The 18,023-nt window shown below is 34.8% G+C and overlaps 2 protein-coding genes across 3 annotated transcripts; one reads left to right on the forward strand and one right to left on the reverse strand.

Moving 5' to 3' along the window:
- The first annotated feature begins 1,817 nt into the window (after positions 1–1,817).
- LOC132184660 (F-box family protein) lies at positions 1,818–3,462 on the forward strand. The gene has a single exon (XM_059598376.2). It carries the CDS (start codon positions 2,029–2,031, stop codon positions 3,235–3,237), a length of 1,209 nt encoding a protein of 402 aa, XP_059454359.1. The 5' UTR covers positions 1,818–2,028; the 3' UTR covers positions 3,238–3,462.
- Positions 3,463–4,604: 1,142 nt separating this feature from the next.
- On the reverse strand, positions 4,605–15,291 carry LOC132184129 (serine carboxypeptidase-like 18). Of its 2 annotated transcripts, none has more exons than XM_088518086.1 (14): positions 15,164–15,291; positions 14,951–15,096; positions 13,556–13,632; positions 13,345–13,467; positions 13,009–13,111; positions 12,296–12,333; positions 12,051–12,152; positions 11,791–11,877; positions 6,322–6,453; positions 6,035–6,106; positions 5,829–5,947; positions 5,220–5,333; positions 5,047–5,101; positions 4,605–4,957 (listed from the first exon to the last, which is right to left on the reverse strand). In XM_088518086.1, the coding sequence occupies exons 1-14, from the start codon at positions 15,289–15,291 to the stop codon at positions 4,874–4,876; spliced, it is 1,380 nt and encodes a 459-aa protein (XP_088374212.1). In that variant the 3' UTR covers positions 4,605–4,873. The 2 variants fall into 2 exon arrangements, with proteins under 2 accessions (XP_088374212.1, XP_059453624.2); XM_059597641.2 differs by lacking the exons at positions 11,791–11,877; positions 12,051–12,152; positions 12,296–12,333; ... (3 more) ...; positions 14,951–15,096; positions 15,164–15,291 and adding exons at positions 6,545–6,631; positions 6,738–6,839; positions 6,967–7,004; ... (3 more) ...; positions 7,805–7,950; positions 8,397–8,638.
- Positions 15,292–18,023: the final 2,732 nt, after the last annotated feature.

An 18,023-nucleotide genomic window follows, 5' to 3' on the forward strand; every position in this document is an offset into this window, starting at 1 on the left:
AAATTACATACATTAATTCTTTTATTAGATGATATTACACTTTATAGATAATTTTAAGGAACTACAATTACTCAACGAGTGATAGAGAAGTGTGGCTAGCTGGACGAGAACTTCATAGACTACATCCGTTTGGTAAATTGTCTATATTAAATAAATAAAATTGTAATTTGACTAATAGATTTAAAGTCATAAGATGCTTTGCCCAGCCTTACAATAACAGCCTAATTGAGATTTTGTTGAAAAATATAGCTTTTGTCTATCTTTTAGGAGAAAAAAAAAAAAAAAAATCATTTTTAAGCTTATTTTTGTAGAACAAATAAGCTTTTGTCTTGCTTTTGGCTTTTTTAGAAAGAAAATATATATATATTTTTTCAAGTGCTTTTTTCTAAAGATTTTTTTTTTCTTGGAACTATTTTTTTTTTTTAAATGTATTATAAGCTTTATTTATTTATTTATTTATTTTTTTAAGTTTCTTACGCAATTTTAAACCCAGAATGTAAAAGACAAACCCAACTTTTGTATATAATTGTTGTGTAAAAACAAAAAAAAAAAGTATATTGTCAAGGGAAAAAGAAAACCAGTCAAATCTTTCTTTTTGAGCAAAAAAAAAAAAAAAAAAAAAAATCATGTCTGCTCACACGTCAATCAGCCGAAAAAAGACAATAATAGCCACCACACTGGTGGTGCACACGTTTAGGTGACGGTTTAAAATTCAGTAAAAATGCAAAATTAATTCTCATGGTTTTACTCATTTGCAATAAACTTTTTGGGTATAAAAATTGAGTAATTTAAGATGAATTAATTATTAAATTTTAATTTAATAATGATTTTAAAAGTTATATCAGAAAGTACGAGAGTGAGAATGAGACTGAGAATGTGTGTAATATTACTTATTAAAATTAGTTGAAACATTATTGTAATAAGCAAAAATAAATAAATAAATTAGCATCAATTATATTATAACACGTGTCACATATAATTAAAAAAATTGTAAAAAACAATAAAAAAAAACTTGAGGGGTGATCGTGATCGAATCACCCTAATGGCCAAATGATGATGTTCAAAATCATTTATGGGTAATTCAACCACCTCCCATTTGATGGAAGGAATGACTGGCCACTCCAAGGTTATGATGATGTCTTAAACCATTTATGGGAAACCATTTATGGGCTGTTCAGCCATCTCACAGTCCAAGGCTATGATGATGTCCGAAATCATTTATGGGTAGCTCAGCATCTCCCATTTGATGAAAGGATGAATTTTTCAAAGTTTTAAATTATCACCTAATTGATAATGTCCTCTCAAACAATTAAAAGTTATTAACGTCCTCTATAATGATGAAAATACGCTTAATAAAATTAAAATTTATAAATTTTAGAAAACTCGAATTATTAAAAAAAAAAAAAAAAAAAAACTGGGAGTGGAGATTTAAAAATTTTTCTTTTTTTTTATTCAAATTTATAACAGTATTTTTGTTTTATTAACAAAAATTTACGGTAATTTTTATCTATTTTTTGGCTTTTGACAAAACATTGACAATTTTTTAATAATTTTTAAGAAATGTTTTGAATTTTAAAAAAGACATTGTTAATTAAATAGTAATTTTTAGAGAGTATGTCAATTTTTTAAAAAAATTAATTTTTTAATTTTTTATTTTAAAGTAACACGTATCATAATATAATTAATGAAAATATTTGGTATTCCCCTATTATTTGCTTAAAAAAAACACACACACACACCGGCCCCACCTATTTATTTATTAATTTTTGCAACTTATGATGGTCCCTCAGCTTGCTCCACCCACACCGGAACTTACTCATTGCTTTGAATTCACTTTCATGGGAAATTGTCGGGAATCATCAAAAGAAGGCAACTTTACACTGAAATTTCGGTAAAACTCTTGTAGTTCGAAGTGGAATTTTGTGTACGAAGGAGGAAAGTGAGTATAACCCTGTCGTTCTCCTGGGCAAGAAATGCTTTACTCTTTTCTCTCAACAATCTCGTTTGGTGAAAATCGGGAGACGAAGAATGCCGACCACCAATCCTCATAACAATGCCTCGGCAGCGGCTGAGACGGTCGGCGGCAATGACGATATTGTGACAGAGATTCTCATCCGTGTCCCAGTAAAGCCTCTTCTCCGCTTCAAATGCGTGTCCAAGCGTTGGCTGTCCCTCATCTCCGACTCTCACTTCTCTCGCCGCCACCACCACCACCACCACCGCCACCGCACATCTCTCTCCGGCATCTTCCTCCGCAGAAGTACCCCATCTCACTTCCAGTTTGTCTCTCTCGATGGAACCCATTCTAGCCCTCCATTCACATCCCTCGACTTCATCGCTCATAAGATCAAAGACCCTTCTTTATCGGGTGTCAAGATTTTACAGTCCTGCAATGGATTGCTCTTGTGCCGTAGCCTCAACAAGTCACTGACAGACCAAACCCATCATTACTACGTGTGCAATCCCACCACCAAGCGCTTCTCAACGCTTCCTCGTCTTAGTATTGAAGGACCCATTATAATATTTGGTCTTTCCTTGGCTTTTGATCCCTCCAATTCGCCTAATTACCAAGTGGTTTGTGTTCGCAGCAGTGCTGTCTCATTGTATTCTTACCAAATCGAAATATACTCGTCCGAGACTCGGGCTTGGAGGCCCTGTGGCCCTCCGTTCGTCGCGCCGTTCGACATGGTGTTCGACAGCGCTGTGTTTTGGAACGAGGCGGTCCACTGGCTTAGTCCCTCTGGCTCTGCTTTGTGCTTTGATGTTGACAAGGAGGTTGTTCGAACAATGCCGAGTCTTCCCGGTTCAGACGCATGGGGAAAGAGGAGGTTCAGGTATTTCGGAGAGTCTGGTGGCCATTTGCATCTAATTGAGGTCTGTGGTTGTCGCACAACCCAATTCAAAGTCTTTGAGATGGCGAGCGACTGCTCTAGGTGGTTCGTAAAGTACGAGGTGGATCTTGGTTCAATTGTTGTCGCATTTCCGGAGATTGTTCGGGAATTCCTCGACCCACGTGACTCTTGTTATTATGCGTTCGTTATAGTTTTTGTTGTTACCAATGAAGAGGAGGCAGAGCTCTTGTTGCACCTACCTGGTAAGATCATATCTTATAATCTTAGGGATAAGAGTTTCAAGAAGCTTTGCGAGTTAACACCCTATCATAATGAGACTAGGAGTTCATTGCAATTTGGATGGCTCGATGCATATCAATATATCGAAACTTTGGCTTTTGTTTGATGGGGTTATGTGTCTGAAAGTTGTTTCATAGTTGTCACCTTTCAGGTCATTGATGTACATGTGGGCTTTATTTGGTGCCCATTGTTACTTGCATTTCCAGAAATTGTTGAATTGATAAGTTGTGGTTATTTATAAACTCGACTTGATGTAATGCCCAAGTTATGGTAATGAAGTATGTTATATGTATATGTATGGAAGGAGCTGTTGAATGTGGAATGATATATGCGATTAGGAAATTGAATTGTTGGCCTAATTCATTATATTAAAAAGATAGAGTTCGATTGACTAGTTGGAAAATGATGTACTTGTCTAAGCGTGGTAGGATTACCTTTATAAAGAGCACACTTTCTAACTTGCCTGCTTATTTTTTGTCCCTATTCCCTCTCTCTGCGGGTGTTGCAAACCGCATAGAGAAGCTTCAGTGTGATTTCTTATGGGGCAGGCTAGGTGAAGAGTTTAAAGTTCACTTGGTAAGCTAGTCCAAGATATGCTCTCTGATCTCTGAGGGAGGGTTGGGTGTTCAAAATTTGGGAAGTTTGATTGTGCTCTTTTGGAAAAAAGGCTTTGACGCTATGTGCATGAGCAAGAGGTGTAACAGATAGTTGTGGTGGACTTAAATTTGGCCCTTCGTGGGGTGGGTGGTGTTATAATGAGCCTCTTAGATCGTATGGGGTGGGACCGTGGAGGTATGGAAGAACATCAAGAAGGGTTGGGGGATGTTTTCAAGTCATACTAGGTTTGAGGTAAGAAATGGCACCAAGGTTAGATTCTGGTATGAAATGTGGTGTGGGGACAAGGCCTTAAGGAAAGTCTTTTCAAATTTATATGGTATTGTTCGTGGAAAGGATGCTTCAGTAGCGGCTCACTCGGAGTCTTCTAGTGACTCCAATCAGTGGAACGTAAGATTTTGTTAGAGCACCTTATGGAATGCCTTTTTTAGTTGTTTTGGGTGATGCCTGGTAGAGTAACCGATTTGTGTGTTTATTGCGGACAGGTGGTAAAACTCGGAGTACAGACATATGGAAATGGTGCCTTCTTGCCTCTTGTGATGTCTTTAGAGGGGAAGAAATAACATACGTTTTGATGACCGTGAGAGGACGTTGGTGGAACTTGAGTCCTTTTTTCTTTTTACTTTTTATACTTGGACAGCTGCGTTTATAGCTCTCTGGGTGCTGAATTTTCATGAATTTTTTTTCTTCCTTTTTCTCCTTCTAGCTAGGTGTTTTTCTTGTATACCTACGTAGCGCTTTTCGTTTTTTAATGATATTTCGATTGCTTATTAAAAAAAATAATAATTAGAATGCTTATTGTGAACTGTGAATCTAGATCTTCATCATTACACTAGTTAGTGATTGTAACCATCGGATTCTTATTATTAGAACGTACAGCGTCAAGAAAGATAGCTTTGTGCTGGCTTGTTGCTTCAGTCTGAAACTGGATCCATATCATTGCCTACAATCACTATCGATGTGTCTTTCATGGTTATGATAGGATTAGAGAGCGATAAGTGAGTTGAGAGAAAGACTTTTCAGAGTTTCTTTACTCTGCAATCACCATTGAAGTGCGAAAATTTTCATTTTAAGCAAAACGTGCTTCCACAATCTCAGTTCACCAAATAAATGTCAATCAGTCTCACTTAAATGGGGAAATAAGCCATCCACCTATCTATCATGGCAGCACACTCCTTAACCATGTATTCTGCAGCAAAGTGGCCTGCTCCCTGTACGAGGAAGAAGAATATAAGAAACTTTGTTTAGATTTCCACTTGTAGACATTTAGATTGAGGAATCAAGTTCAGGATTTTCTTGCCTTTATTGTCACAAATGTCAAAGTGAAATATTCATTCATCAACTTCTTTGTATATCTGCAATTCCATGAGAAAGAGAAAATATTTCAGGCTACTGACATCTTGAGATTGGACCAGGGCAGAGAGAAAGGTCCTTGGGAGGGATGGTTTAAGGGATTAGCAACTTGAGACTCACCCTGTAGTTTGACCACCTAGCGACCATACTCTCCAGCTTTCATCTGTTGTCAAACCGAGAGAGCTTATCCATTCTTGTGTGCCAATGTGTGGAATTGACATGTCATGGTCACCGCTGTTGGAATTGAAAGATTGTATTAGCCAGTATTGTTGGTAGCGTACATTTGCTTGTTCTACTCTTTTTGTACTCATGCTAGGAGATAATCAAATTTCCTCAGCAAAAGTAGATAAAGATAAAAGGATGCCGAAGTTTTGCTGCGTATACTGTGTGTCCAAACATATTTTACTAGGTGATTGATGAAGGAAAAAGCAGGATTATGCAGTCCCAAGTCCTTGATGCCCTTGTTGTGAATGGACTCTCTAAAGATGTTACAGAAAGGCCATACTTGATAGATGTAAGAATAGGTTTAGAGTCGAAATCGTTTAAGAGTTTTCGTGTTCAAGAAATTTATGAGAGAATAGCCCTAGATATTGAGAGATGAAGCTAAATTTTGATGTACATTTTGTTGATTCTGCATATCATGGAAAAGTTTATTATAGATACACTATGAACTAATAAAGTTCATGAAAAATGAAAACAGAGGTGCTAAAAGTTCTTGCTAGATTTTACCTGTATATCAATAATCGTAGGTCAGCATTGGTGAGATTTCGATGATAGCTGACAACATTACTGACATCCTTAGTATAAGCTAAAGTGGTATTACAGTATTGCCAAAAGGTTTTTGTCCCCTGGAAGAAACATCACAAAAATATTATAGTGATTCTAGGTTATGACTACTGTTGGATACTATGATATGTGATGTACACTGCATGTACCTGTCGAACACCAAGAGCCTCTTGGACAGCTTTGTTATTCGCCCAGATGTAGCACAGCATATGGTTATAACTCTGATATGAGTTGAACAAATGTGTTAATCACTTCAACTTGTATCAAATGAAATATTATTGGGATAAAGTTTTCCTCCAAACTGGGTCGGAAGAAATTCCTCTGACTTGATTTATTAATAAATTAAGTTGAAAGAAATTTTTGCAATCTAGTTTAGAGAAAAACTTTGTCCATGTTATTGCTTTATTGATACAATTCCACACCCACACGCACTTACACGACACCAAAGTGAAGGACTGGACACTTTTGAGAGGTATCTTCGAACTGAATCTACGTCTTCATTTGGTTCTGGCATTGCATTGCTGCAATATGGTTCCAAAATGTGTACCAAATTTATATCATTTGTGAGCTGCAAATTCAAATGATCACCCATTATCAGTGAATATGGAAGTTGATGATGAAATAAGTCCAAATAAGGACAGTTTTTGTGGTCTTCTAACCTTACTAATAGCAGCAACGTCTGAGGTGCATGCATAATTGCTAGAATTTATATTCACATAATTGCCGTCACAGCTTGTTTTGGCAGACTAAAAAAGCATGAAAATTGACAGATTATAATTTTGTAGAAGATATTCATTAGAAGTAAGACAAAATTTAACCAAAAAATAAAAGACTTGTTAAACACCAAATTACCTTATAGAGTTGATCTGATATGAGAGTTAGCCTATGAGCATAAGGGATTCTTGCATTCATGTCAGTGAATGAATCTGTCACAGGGTTCCCAAGCACATACCCCTGATAACCATTTAACATCATTTAATCAACCAAACTTTGAAGATTCAGAATCATAATGCTTGAAAGATTTTTTGAGAAAAATGAAAACGATATAAATTGATTCTAGGAACAAGATTTAGATCATTACTTTGAGGTTAATCATTGGCACTGTTCCAGCTTCATTACCTGCAACACCATGATGAAATGAAATGCCAATTTAGAGAAATTGGCAGATTAAGGTTAACCTATATAGGTTTATACTCTTGCCTCGATATGAATCGAACCCGACACGCGACCATCCATAAGACACATATAGGCTGAGTTGAAAAAGAAAAGAAAAGAAAAAAATAATAACTCAATTTGAAAGAAAACTTTTGTCCAAATAAACTACCTAGGACTATCTGTTGCACAATCATTGGAATAGGTATGCCAGAGTAGGAGTCACCACCGATATAGAGTTGATTTCCCAAAAACTGAGGGTGCAAATCCAGCCACTGCAGAAAGTTTGAAATTAGAAAGAGAAATGAAAAACACCTCAACCCACAGCATAAAAGTTTGAAACAGAGAACCCTGTTTTCTCACACACCTTTAACAGAAATTCATAGGCTTGTGCTACAAATTTATAGTCGTCCATGATATAGCCGTCATAGCTTTTTGAATAAGAGAACCCAGCACCAACGGGTGCATCCAAATATATGATGTTGATGCCCTGAATATCATCATAATCACATTTCATTGAAATGAAAGAAAAAAAAATAATAATAATAAATCTGTCACAATCATCAAGTTGTCATGAAATGTGCAAAAAGATGAAACACCTGCGTCCATGCCCATGGGTTATCCTGAAGTGTTGGTAGGCTCCCATTGTAATCTCCAAGTTTGAAAGTTAAAGGACCTGTAAATCAGACACCATTTTAAATCATTTTTCTGTGCATTTTTCTGCATAACCAAACACCCCACATGGAAAAAGATGAGTAAAAACATACCACTCTCAAAGAAAAAACCGGCGAGACTGGAGCAACCTGGGCCTCCGGTGATCCAAAACATCAGAGGGTCTCGCGAAGGGCTTCTTTGTGACTCAACAAAGTAGTAAAATAGCTGCACTGTCTCGTTATCGCCAACACCAATATATCTAACAAAAGTACAACATAACACAGATTAATTTTTTTCATTTTTCTTTTAAATTGACATATGTTTTTTTATTGACATATATTTTTTGAACACGTGATTCTTACATTTGAAAATCATATGCTCTAATAAAGATGAATATGAGTTTAATAGGCTAGTTTATCGGAATTTCGTTCAACCCAATTTGAGCGAGTGTGGTTTTTAACATTACATACTTCTATCTCAACATTATTACACCCTGCAATGCTAAAAACTATCAGCTCTTGATAAATAAATAATTTTTTTTTTTTTAAAAAAAAAAAAACAGCTAATTGGCACGAACAATGTAACACGTCATTAATTATGATGAATTAGTGGTGGGATTAAAGTGTAGTTTTTAGCCTGAAAAATGTTATACACACTCTCACACTCTTTGGCTTTTTGGATCAAGTAATTAGAAAAAAAACTCACCCGGTTTCAAGCGAGAAGGGTAGGTCGCCGTATCCCGGTAGAGTCGTGACGATGGTTGAGGTGTTAGAGGCGGAGGTTGCTGCTGCAAAGAAAACCAGTAGAAGAAGTAGACACAAACATGTCCTAAAAGGATTCAGCAAAACTCTTACAAGTTGCCGTTCACTCGCTTTTGGTGCCATATTTCAGACAAATGCAGCGAAGGCCAAACTCTGAGACCTTGTTTGGCAGAGACAAATTAGTTGGCAAAAAGTCCCCAGATGTTGGGTTTTTATGTTAGAATTCAATATAATATTTTGGTGGTACCTGTAAGTCTCTCAAGTAGCTAAACGTCAGAGCCCCCCCAGATGACAAGACGCTAAGCCTTGTTGTTCAAGAGGTACGAATCTTTGGTGACACCTACGCTTTGGGAGTCGCTGCGTTTGGTTTATTTTATTTTATTTTCTTTTCTTAATAAAAAACATAAGAGCGTAAATTATTTAAAACATGTCATGGAAGAGAGGAAAGAGATGGTATGTATACAGGAAGTGGAATATTGAATTGAAAATTGAGGGAATTGATGGAGACCGGATTTGAACGGGTTCGGTTACCATGTGTGAATGTAGGCTATTTATTGCAGCATTATAAAATCTTTCAAAGACTTTTTTATTTAAATAAAATAAAGATAAGAAAAGATAAAGTGCTATCCAATTTATAACATTTTTCTATAAGATAAACGTATCCTTATAAATTAAAAAAAAAAAGAAAAAGAAAAATTATGAGGGTTTTTTTTTTTAATATATTTAGGGAAGGAAACTTGAAAAACCTCTTCTCTAACTTGATTTCTAGGTGGTGAGAATTAAAAACGTTGGACAAGCCATTAGTTTATTCTGTTGACTTGACTCCTTTACTACAAATATGATTGGTTAGAAAAACTTTTCCCACTGTCGACTTTCTGTTCAGCCGTTGATCCTAAAATGAATTGCCGGTCCAATGAGGCCTTTAAAAAAAAGGATATTATAAAATAATATTATGGCTTTTTCACTTTTTCTTTTTCATGTCATTTCAGCCTTGTGGATCACATGGTTAAATGCTGTAAATCCATAATCTTATCTAGATTAATGCTGTAAATCCTGATGTCAACTTGTCATTGGAGCATGGAATTGCACCTTTTTTTGGGGGGGAATTAAGATTAAAAAAACAGATTTTATTACTAAGGGTTCATTTGGTAAATAATTTCGTTTCGATTGCGGTTCGATATTGTAGTAAAAATTGATTGATGTTTTGAAAAAAAAAAAAAAGAATATTTAGTATTGAAAAAAAAAATTTATTTTATAGTAATTTTTTATTTAAAAAATAATAAAAAAAATGATTAACTTGATGTAAAAGTAAAAAAATATTAAATAAATAAGTTGCCTTTACCTTTACCAAAACCCCTTAACAAGGAAGGACAAAATAATGGCAGATGACCATTATACCCTATAAAAAATGCCGTCTTTGAATTTATTCACGTTTTTTTTTTCCTCTTTCTTAACAAAAAGGGTAGGTGAGACCGTTGGAGAGTGGCATTTGTCAGTTGTCACCCACTATTTAAAGAAGAATTGGGTTTTGATTGGGTGGATGGTTCTCTAATTTAATTTATTAAAATAACATTTATTTTAGAAGATATAATTCTCACATTAATTTTTAAAAATACATTTATTTATTTATTTTTGACATATCCGCACAAAAGGGGAAAGAGAGATTCGAACTAGTGATCTCCGCTTTATTAAACATAGTTTTAACCAATTTAGCTTCATTTTGGGGACAAAAATACATTTATTTACTAATTAACAGTGAACAAAAATTATCCATATACTTTTTTAGAGAAAAGAAAAAGTAAAAAAAAAAAAAATTACCTGTTAATAATTGGAATTTAGTATATCCAGAGTGGAGTTGGTCTATATATTTCTTAGAGTTATGTCTCTCGGATTGGTAACTTCCACAACCAAGAGATGTATCTATTGGTTGGTTATAAATAGCAGAAGAGATGAGGTGGGTGTTAGAGGATCATTCAAGTGAAAATGACAAATCAACCATTTTCAGAATTCTAAATTCTAAAAATCTATCAATTATCTCTTTTTTTTTTTCTTTTTCTCAAATAGCATTTAAGTTATGGGCAATTGTTTTGTTTTTGTAATGAAATAATATTATTTGAATTCTTTCAATTATGCACTTGAAAAGTATCACTATACAATGTAGAACACTTACAAGGCATGTGTTGTGTTTTCAAATTAACCTTGAAAGTTGGACTTGTATGGAAGTTTTGATAATGTATGCAATATGTTTAACAGTTTGTGGCTTTATGTAATTTGTGGATTTATTGATTAATTTGGGGATTTATGTATTTGTGGATCCAATACTCTTTTGTAGATTTTTTTTTTGACACTACTCTTTTGTAGATTTGGGTTTATTAACAAGTAAACCAAAAAAAAAAATGTTAACTACCTTTTCATACCAAAGTTTTTACGTTTTTTATTTTTTTCATCTAAGTTTCAATTCGTATCATAAATAGTACTTGAATTATAAGTAAATACCATTATTTTTAGTACCTCCATCACAATTCGGTCAACCAAACTAACAGACTGCCATAGGAGTGGTTTTGGTCGCCCCTGCAACCCATCTAGGGGTAGTCGAACCACTCCTAAGGCTCTTGGAGGTGGCTGAACCACCCCCAGTGGCTAAAAAGGGAGGTCGAAAACCACCCCCAGAGGCCATGGGGGTGGTTCAGCCATGGCCATGGGGGTGGTTCGACCTCCCCCAAATCGGCTGGGTGACAAAAACTACCTCCATTGTAGTCCATTAGTTTGGCTGATAGAAGTACGATCCATAAGTCATATATCATCTGTTATATAAATTGAAACCTAGGTAGGAATAAATAAAAACATAAAAACCTATGTATTAAAAGGGTAATTAACCTTTAAAAAAAATAGTTATCATGGTGTTCCAATATAAACAATTTTTTTTTTTTTTTTTAATTGTAATAAAACGCTGCTAAATTTTAATGCAAACTTCTTGGTGTTTACATAAACGCCGAGAAGTGTCTTAAATATTCTTGACGGTTAAGTAAATGCCGAGAATTGTCTTCCATGTTCTTGTGCGTTTACATAACTGCCAATAATTGTCTCGGAGAATTGTTGGCGTTCTCTTATAAATGCCGATAATTTTTAAAATTTTCTCGGCGTTCATCTTTACACCGAGAAAGTTTGATTCCCAACACGATGCATCTCCGTGCAAACTTTTTCTCAATTTTTAAATGGGATTTTTTTTGTATTGTGATACCAAACTGTTATGGGAATGAGTTATTGATCTAGTGGCTCTTCTCTTAAGAGGGAAATAAGCTGGATCTAGCTTCTTATTCCTGCCTATTTTTGCTAACCTTGTCGATAGCATCAAGGTCTGAGGAGCATTGATAATTGTCCGAATCTACATTCACATAATTGCCGTTGCAACTCGTTTTTGCTGACTATAAATTATGAAATGTAATAGAGTTTAGAATCAAATACGTTTACCAGAAGAAATCTATTAGAGCTAGCAAAATTTGTACGTGTATATTTAACTTAAACAAGGGAGTGACAAAAATGGGTGAATTTAGTCATTCAAAAATGAGCAATAAAAAAGAGTTAAAGACCAAATTACCTCATAGAGTTGATCTGATATGAGAGTCAGCCTATGGGCATATGGGATTTTTGCATTGGTGTCAGTGAATGAATCTGTCACTGCACCCCCAATCACATAGCCCTGATAAAATTTGAACAATATTTAAGCAACCCAACTTTGAAAATTCATAATTATAATACACTTCCATGTTTTCTGAGAGGACAAATGAAAACAGGCAAAAGTCCTATCCTCTTTGATTGAGAAAATATAGTTAGTTCCTCTACCTTTAGATTAATCATTGGCACACTCCCTGCTTCGTTACCTACAACACCATTATGAAATCAAATGCCAATTTTAGAGAAACAGTACTTAGAAAATTCTAAACAATTACATTTGATTGTGATTGACATGACAGTCCCACATAGACGACCATGTTAGTTTGTTAAGTCCACACAGCACTTATCAAGTCAGGCACTAAACTGTTAAATTTGTTTGTGGTTGACGTGGGAATGCCACTATTAAAGTATTTGACTAAATGATTAAATTTACATATTCCTATCAGCTTAAGCTTTTAAGATAAGTGGTGATTTAACATGTCATCAGAGTTAAAAGTCTTGAAGTCGAACCTGAACTCCTTCATCTACCCCCATCTCAATTAAATATTTCACATGTTGAGCATCACCTATTAAAAGGGAGTTTGAGCCCACACGTGAGCGGGAGTATTAAAGTATTTGACTAAATGATTAAATCTACCTCTTACTATTAGCTTAAGCTTGTAGAATAAGTGGTGATTTAATAGCCACATCCATTTCTAAGAAAATTCAGTTCTTATGGAAAGTGGTGGGTGGAGTTAAGCTCTTATAGATCTAAAAAATGATTTTTATTACCACGTCATCCCAATTGAATGATAATCGTATAATAGTCTACTAAAAACATAAAGATTAAAAAGAAGAGGTTCAAGTTAAGTAAAGCTTTTGTTCCAATCAACTTATATTACCTATCACTATTTGTTGCGCAATTATCGGAACAGGCATGCCACCATATGACTCTCCACCGATATAGAGTTGATTTTTCAAAAACTGAGGATGTTCACTTAGCCACTGCACATATAAAATTTGAACTTAGTTAAACAAATTTAAACACCTAAACCACTATATAAAATTTGAAAATAACAGACACCTAGTCTTAACAAATCTCTTATTTTTTCACATGAGAAATGATAAACACTCTTACTCCCACGCTCTCACGTCCATATTTATTGACGTGACAGTAAAAATGATCATTCGATTTAGAGTGTTTATATAAACATTACTCTTTTCACATTGTCTCGCACCTTTTGAAGAAATTCGTAGACTTGTGCCACATATTTATAGTCATCCATGATATAGCCGTCATAGCTTTTTGAATAAGAGAACCCAGCACCAACGGGTGCATCCAAATATATGATGTTGATGCCCTGAATATCACAATAATCACATTTCATTAAAATGAAAATAAATAAATAAATCTAAAGTTGTCATGAAATGTGCAAAAAGATGAAACACCTGCGTCCATGCCCATGGGTTATCATGAAGTGTTGGTAGGCTTCCATTGTAATCTCCAAGTTTGAAAGTTAAAGGGCCTACATAATATTCAGGTATAAAATGAAAATTAGGCTGTTTGTTTATGTTCAACTGTTATTTTAAATGATTAAATTTATTAGTTTTTACTAGCTGAGATAATTAATAATTGAATATGATACCATAATATGTTTGGATCTCTTAAAATTTGAACAATTTAATTAAGAGAGAAGCTACCAGGCCCACCTGCTTCGGGTTGGTGGGCTTGACACCTTAGATTGTCTAGAGTAGGTGACATGGATGCTGCAAACTACCTAAGGCAAGTGGCCCCACAGCCTCTTTTTCTCTCTTAAAGCACTAAAGTAGCTTCCCTTTGATTTTTTCTAAATTTAGAGCACAAAATTACTTTTTGTTTTTCTATTAAAATATACTTCACAATAACTTTCCTTACCTTTTCCTAAACCATTAAAATATTATATTTTTACAAAATACAAGTTTCATACCTGCCCTCACTTTTTTCACAAAATACCAACACAATCCCCAATGAAAGACAAAAAAATGAAAGAAAAAAGAGAAATGTTTATATTAAAATAATGTGTAGAAAACCACTTTTGGTTCTCTATAATTTGGAAACACTGTAGTAACCTTTGAGGGTTGGTTAAATGGGATCTGAATCCACTGGAATTCCAGATCCAGGCCGTCCATCTCCATCCAAGAACCAATGTCCTGTCACGTGTCCCACTAATAATAAAATAATATTTAAAATTTTAAAAAAATAATAATAAAATAATATGGGGTGGCCGGCCACCCCCCATTCTGCCATATTGGGTGGCTAGCCACACCAAAAAATTTTGAATTTGGCCCTTGAGGGTGGCCGAGGCCACCCCCATAAAAAAATTTTAGGGTGGCCAGCCACACAATATGGTAAAATGGGGTAGCCGGCCACCCCATATTATTTTATTTATTTTATTATTTTCTTTTTAAATTTTAAATATTATTTTATTATTAGTGAGACACGTGGCTGGACATTAGCCCTTGGATTGAAATGGACGGCTTAGATCTGAAATTTTAGAAACTGGAATTCCTCTAGAAATTTCAATGGATCCAGATCCGGTTAAATGTAGAGAATCTGATGTCAGTAGGTTTTCAGGCATTTGTTACCAGTACTTTTAAACCGTTAGATTATGTGAAATTTGGTACGAGAATTCTCATCATATTCTATGTGTGAGCCTTTTTTTTTAATAGAAAGTTTGACCTCATAGTAGGAAATGATAGACAATCAATTAATATATTAATTAAATATTTAAATAGTTAGCCGTTCATAAAGCAAATATTGGGCAAGTCATTTTTAATTTTCCAAAAAAAAAAAAAATAGCTTACCACTCTCAAAGAAAAAACTGCCGAGGCCAGAGCAACCGGGTCCTCCACTGATCCAAATCAGGAGAGGGTCTCGCGAAGGACTCCTCTGAGATTCAACAAAATAGTAGAAAAGCTGCACCGTCTCGTTCTCCCCTACACCAATATACCTACAACAACACAAATCTTTTACAAAAATCCCTGCAGGAAATCTCGAGCAGAGCAGAAAATACTCACCCAGTTTCAAGCGTAAAGGGAAGCTCGCCGGAATAACCCGGCAAGGTGGTGATCATATTTGACGTGTTTGAGCTGGAGGTGGCTCTGCCCAAGAACGCCGATAGAAGAAGTAGACTAATTAAACCCATCCAACCCAAAACTCTTGCTTTTGTTGCCATATTAATTTTATGATCCACCTACCATAAGACCAAATCTTGCTTGGCTTTGCAGAAAGAAATTAAGATTGCGGTCCCCGAATCTAAGTTGGGTATATATATACACATTAGCACTGGCACCGATGAAAGATGCTGAAAATAAAATAAATATTTTATTTTCAGCATCTTTCATCGCATCGGTGCCAATGCTAATGCTTTGCTAACCATAAGTCTCGTCGGAGACCCAACAAACCAGAAGTTGGATTGGGATTCCCGGATCCGACCTTGAGCATCATTATTGGGACGGTTGCTAATGGTAAGTCTCCTAAGATATCCGACACGACCATCGACAAATAATTAAAAAAATTATACAAATAAGAGAAAACTTGTTATTAGGACCACCTTGATAACACTTTTTTCACAGCTCTCAATCAATGACCGACACATAACCAAAAACATAAAAAGTATACAAAAATAAGTTGGACCAAAATACACTAGATTTTATGATGATAAAATATTAAAATTCCTAAAGGGTTAACCTTCCACCTCTAGGTTTTAGTTTTAAATCCAAAAAGGAGTTTTGATGCATTAGAAATGGGCTTTGAGGCATTAAAAAAGGGTTTTGAGGCATTAGAAACGGGTTTTGAGGCGGGTCACAGCCGGCGGGGTTTCACCGCCGACCAAACCCGTGGGTCTGGCTTGGGTCTTGCCGGCTACAGGTTTTTTTTTTTTCTCTGATTTTGTATAATTGTTCTCACTTTTATTTTTTGTATTTTTCTTAAATTGATGATGTGTCACATAGTAATTGGAGGCTGCAAAATGAGTGTTATCAGGATGGACCTGATAGTAGGGGCTCTCTACAAATAATTATATTTGATCAATTCCATCTTACAAATCAACTATTAAATTTGTAGACTTATGTGGATTATACATAAGTCAATAGTGGACTCCACAAATCTAATGATTAATCTATTGAATTTGTAAGAGAAATTATTGACCCCTAACATTTCTCTTAGTAGTCCGGTACTATTTCTTGAAAAATTAAACTTAATAAAAAATGTTTAGAGTATTATAGTTTTTAGTATAATTTATTTTAAATTCATGCAGCAGTCTATATGAGTAAAAAGTGTCACAAGGTGCCACATAGATTAAAAAAAAAAAAAATTAACAAAAATTTTAAAGACAAATTTATTTGTTTAATAACAAATACAATAAATGTCATGTGAACTATCACGCTAATTTACAAAAAAAAACTGGCCCTAGTATTAGAGCATTCACAATAAACTCTTTATATTTAGCTAGAAATCTAACAAAATTCATAAAATAAAATAAAAAACGATTTAACAAGCTTCATTTTTAACTATTGTCTCATATACTAGGGCCTAGGGGTGAAAAGGCGGGAGGTTATTGACCACCCGCTAGCCGCTTTTGAAAGCGGTTAGCAAAAATTGCTAACCATTTAAGGGTTATGGTTAGCGGTTTTAAGTTTTTTCAAAACCACTAACCACCTATATATATGAAACAATGTCGTATGTTGTATAATATTACTGTATTGCCATAGAAACGACATTGTTTTGTGAATATTCGCTAACCGCCAGTTAACTGCCTAGCATGAGCGGTTAGTAAATTTTACTAACCGTCTAGGCAATTATAGTTAGCAATTTTAGCTTATTTAAAAATGAGCGAATTTAATCATTTAAAAATGAGCAATAAAAAAGAGTTAAAAACCAAATTACCTCGTAGAGTCGATCTGATATGAGAGTCAGCCTATGGGCATATGGGATTTTTGCATTGGTGTCAATGAATGAATCTGTCATTGGATCCCCAAGCACATAGCCCTGATAAAAGTAGATCAAATATTTAAGCAACCCAACTTTGAAAATTCAGAATTATAATATGCTTCCATGTTTTCTGTGTAGGCAAATGAAAACAATAGAATGTTATTGTATGAACAACAGGCAAAAGTCCTATCCTCTTTGATTGAGAAAATTATATAGTTAGTTCCTCTACCTTTAGATTAATCACTGGCAGGCTTCAAGCTTTGCTATCTGCAACACCATGATGAAATCAAATGCTTTACAGCAGTTGCCGGTTGCAATTCATTTTACTAAAAATATAAAGATTAAAGAGAAGAGGTTGAGCTAAGTAGGTTTTGATTCCAATCAAATTATATTATTACCTGTTATTATCTGTTGCACAATCATCGGAACAATCAAGCCACCGTAGGACTCGCTAGTCGCTACCGACATATAGTTGATTTTCTTGAAACCGAGGGTGTCTGTTCAGCCAATATATATATATATATAATTTGAAATTAGTTAAACAAATTTAAACACCTAAACCACCGTAGAAAATTTGAAATACCAGACATCTGATCTTAACGAATCTATTATTTTTGCACTTTGTGACGCACCTTTTGAAGAAATTCGTAGACTTGTGCCACATATTTATAGTCGTCCATAATATAGCCGTTATCGGTTTCTGAGTATAAGAGAACTCAGCAGTCAGCACCAACGGGTGCATCCAAATATATGATGTTGAGGCCCTGAAAATCATAATAACATTTCATTAAACTTAAAATTAAAATTAATAATAATAATAATAATAAATCTGTGACAATGAAGTTGTCATGCAATGTGCAAAAAGATGAAACATGCACAGGTACCTCCGTCCATGCTCATGGGTTATCATGAAGTGTTGGTAGGCTCCCATTGTAATCTCCAAGT

This window comes from Corylus avellana, chromosome 7, assembly GCF_965113065.1.
Source record: "Corylus avellana chromosome 7, dhCorAvel1.hap1.2, whole genome shotgun sequence".
Taxonomy (NCBI): Eukaryota; Viridiplantae; Streptophyta; class Magnoliopsida; order Fagales; family Betulaceae; genus Corylus; species Corylus avellana.

What these genes read in the sequence shown, in the direction of transcription:
- LOC132184129 (XM_059597641.2), bottom strand. Translation starts at nt 8,575, where the DNA reads ATGGCACCAAAAGCGAGTGAACGGCAACTTGTAAGAGTTTTGCTGAAT. An exon ending in CCCTTCTCGCTTGAAACCGG is followed by an intron (nt 7,951 to 8,396) that starts GTGAGTTTTTTT and finishes TACTTTTGTTAG; the next exon opens with ATATATTGGTGTTGGCGATA. An exon ending in CGGTTTTTTCTTTGAGAGTG is followed by an intron (nt 7,714 to 7,804) that starts GTATGTTTTTAC and finishes TCTGATTTACAG; the next exon opens with GTCCTTTAACTTTCAAACTT.
- LOC132184660 (XM_059598376.2), top strand. Translation starts at nt 2,029, where the DNA reads ATGCCGACCACCAATCCTCATAACAATGCCTCGGCAGCGGCTGAGACG.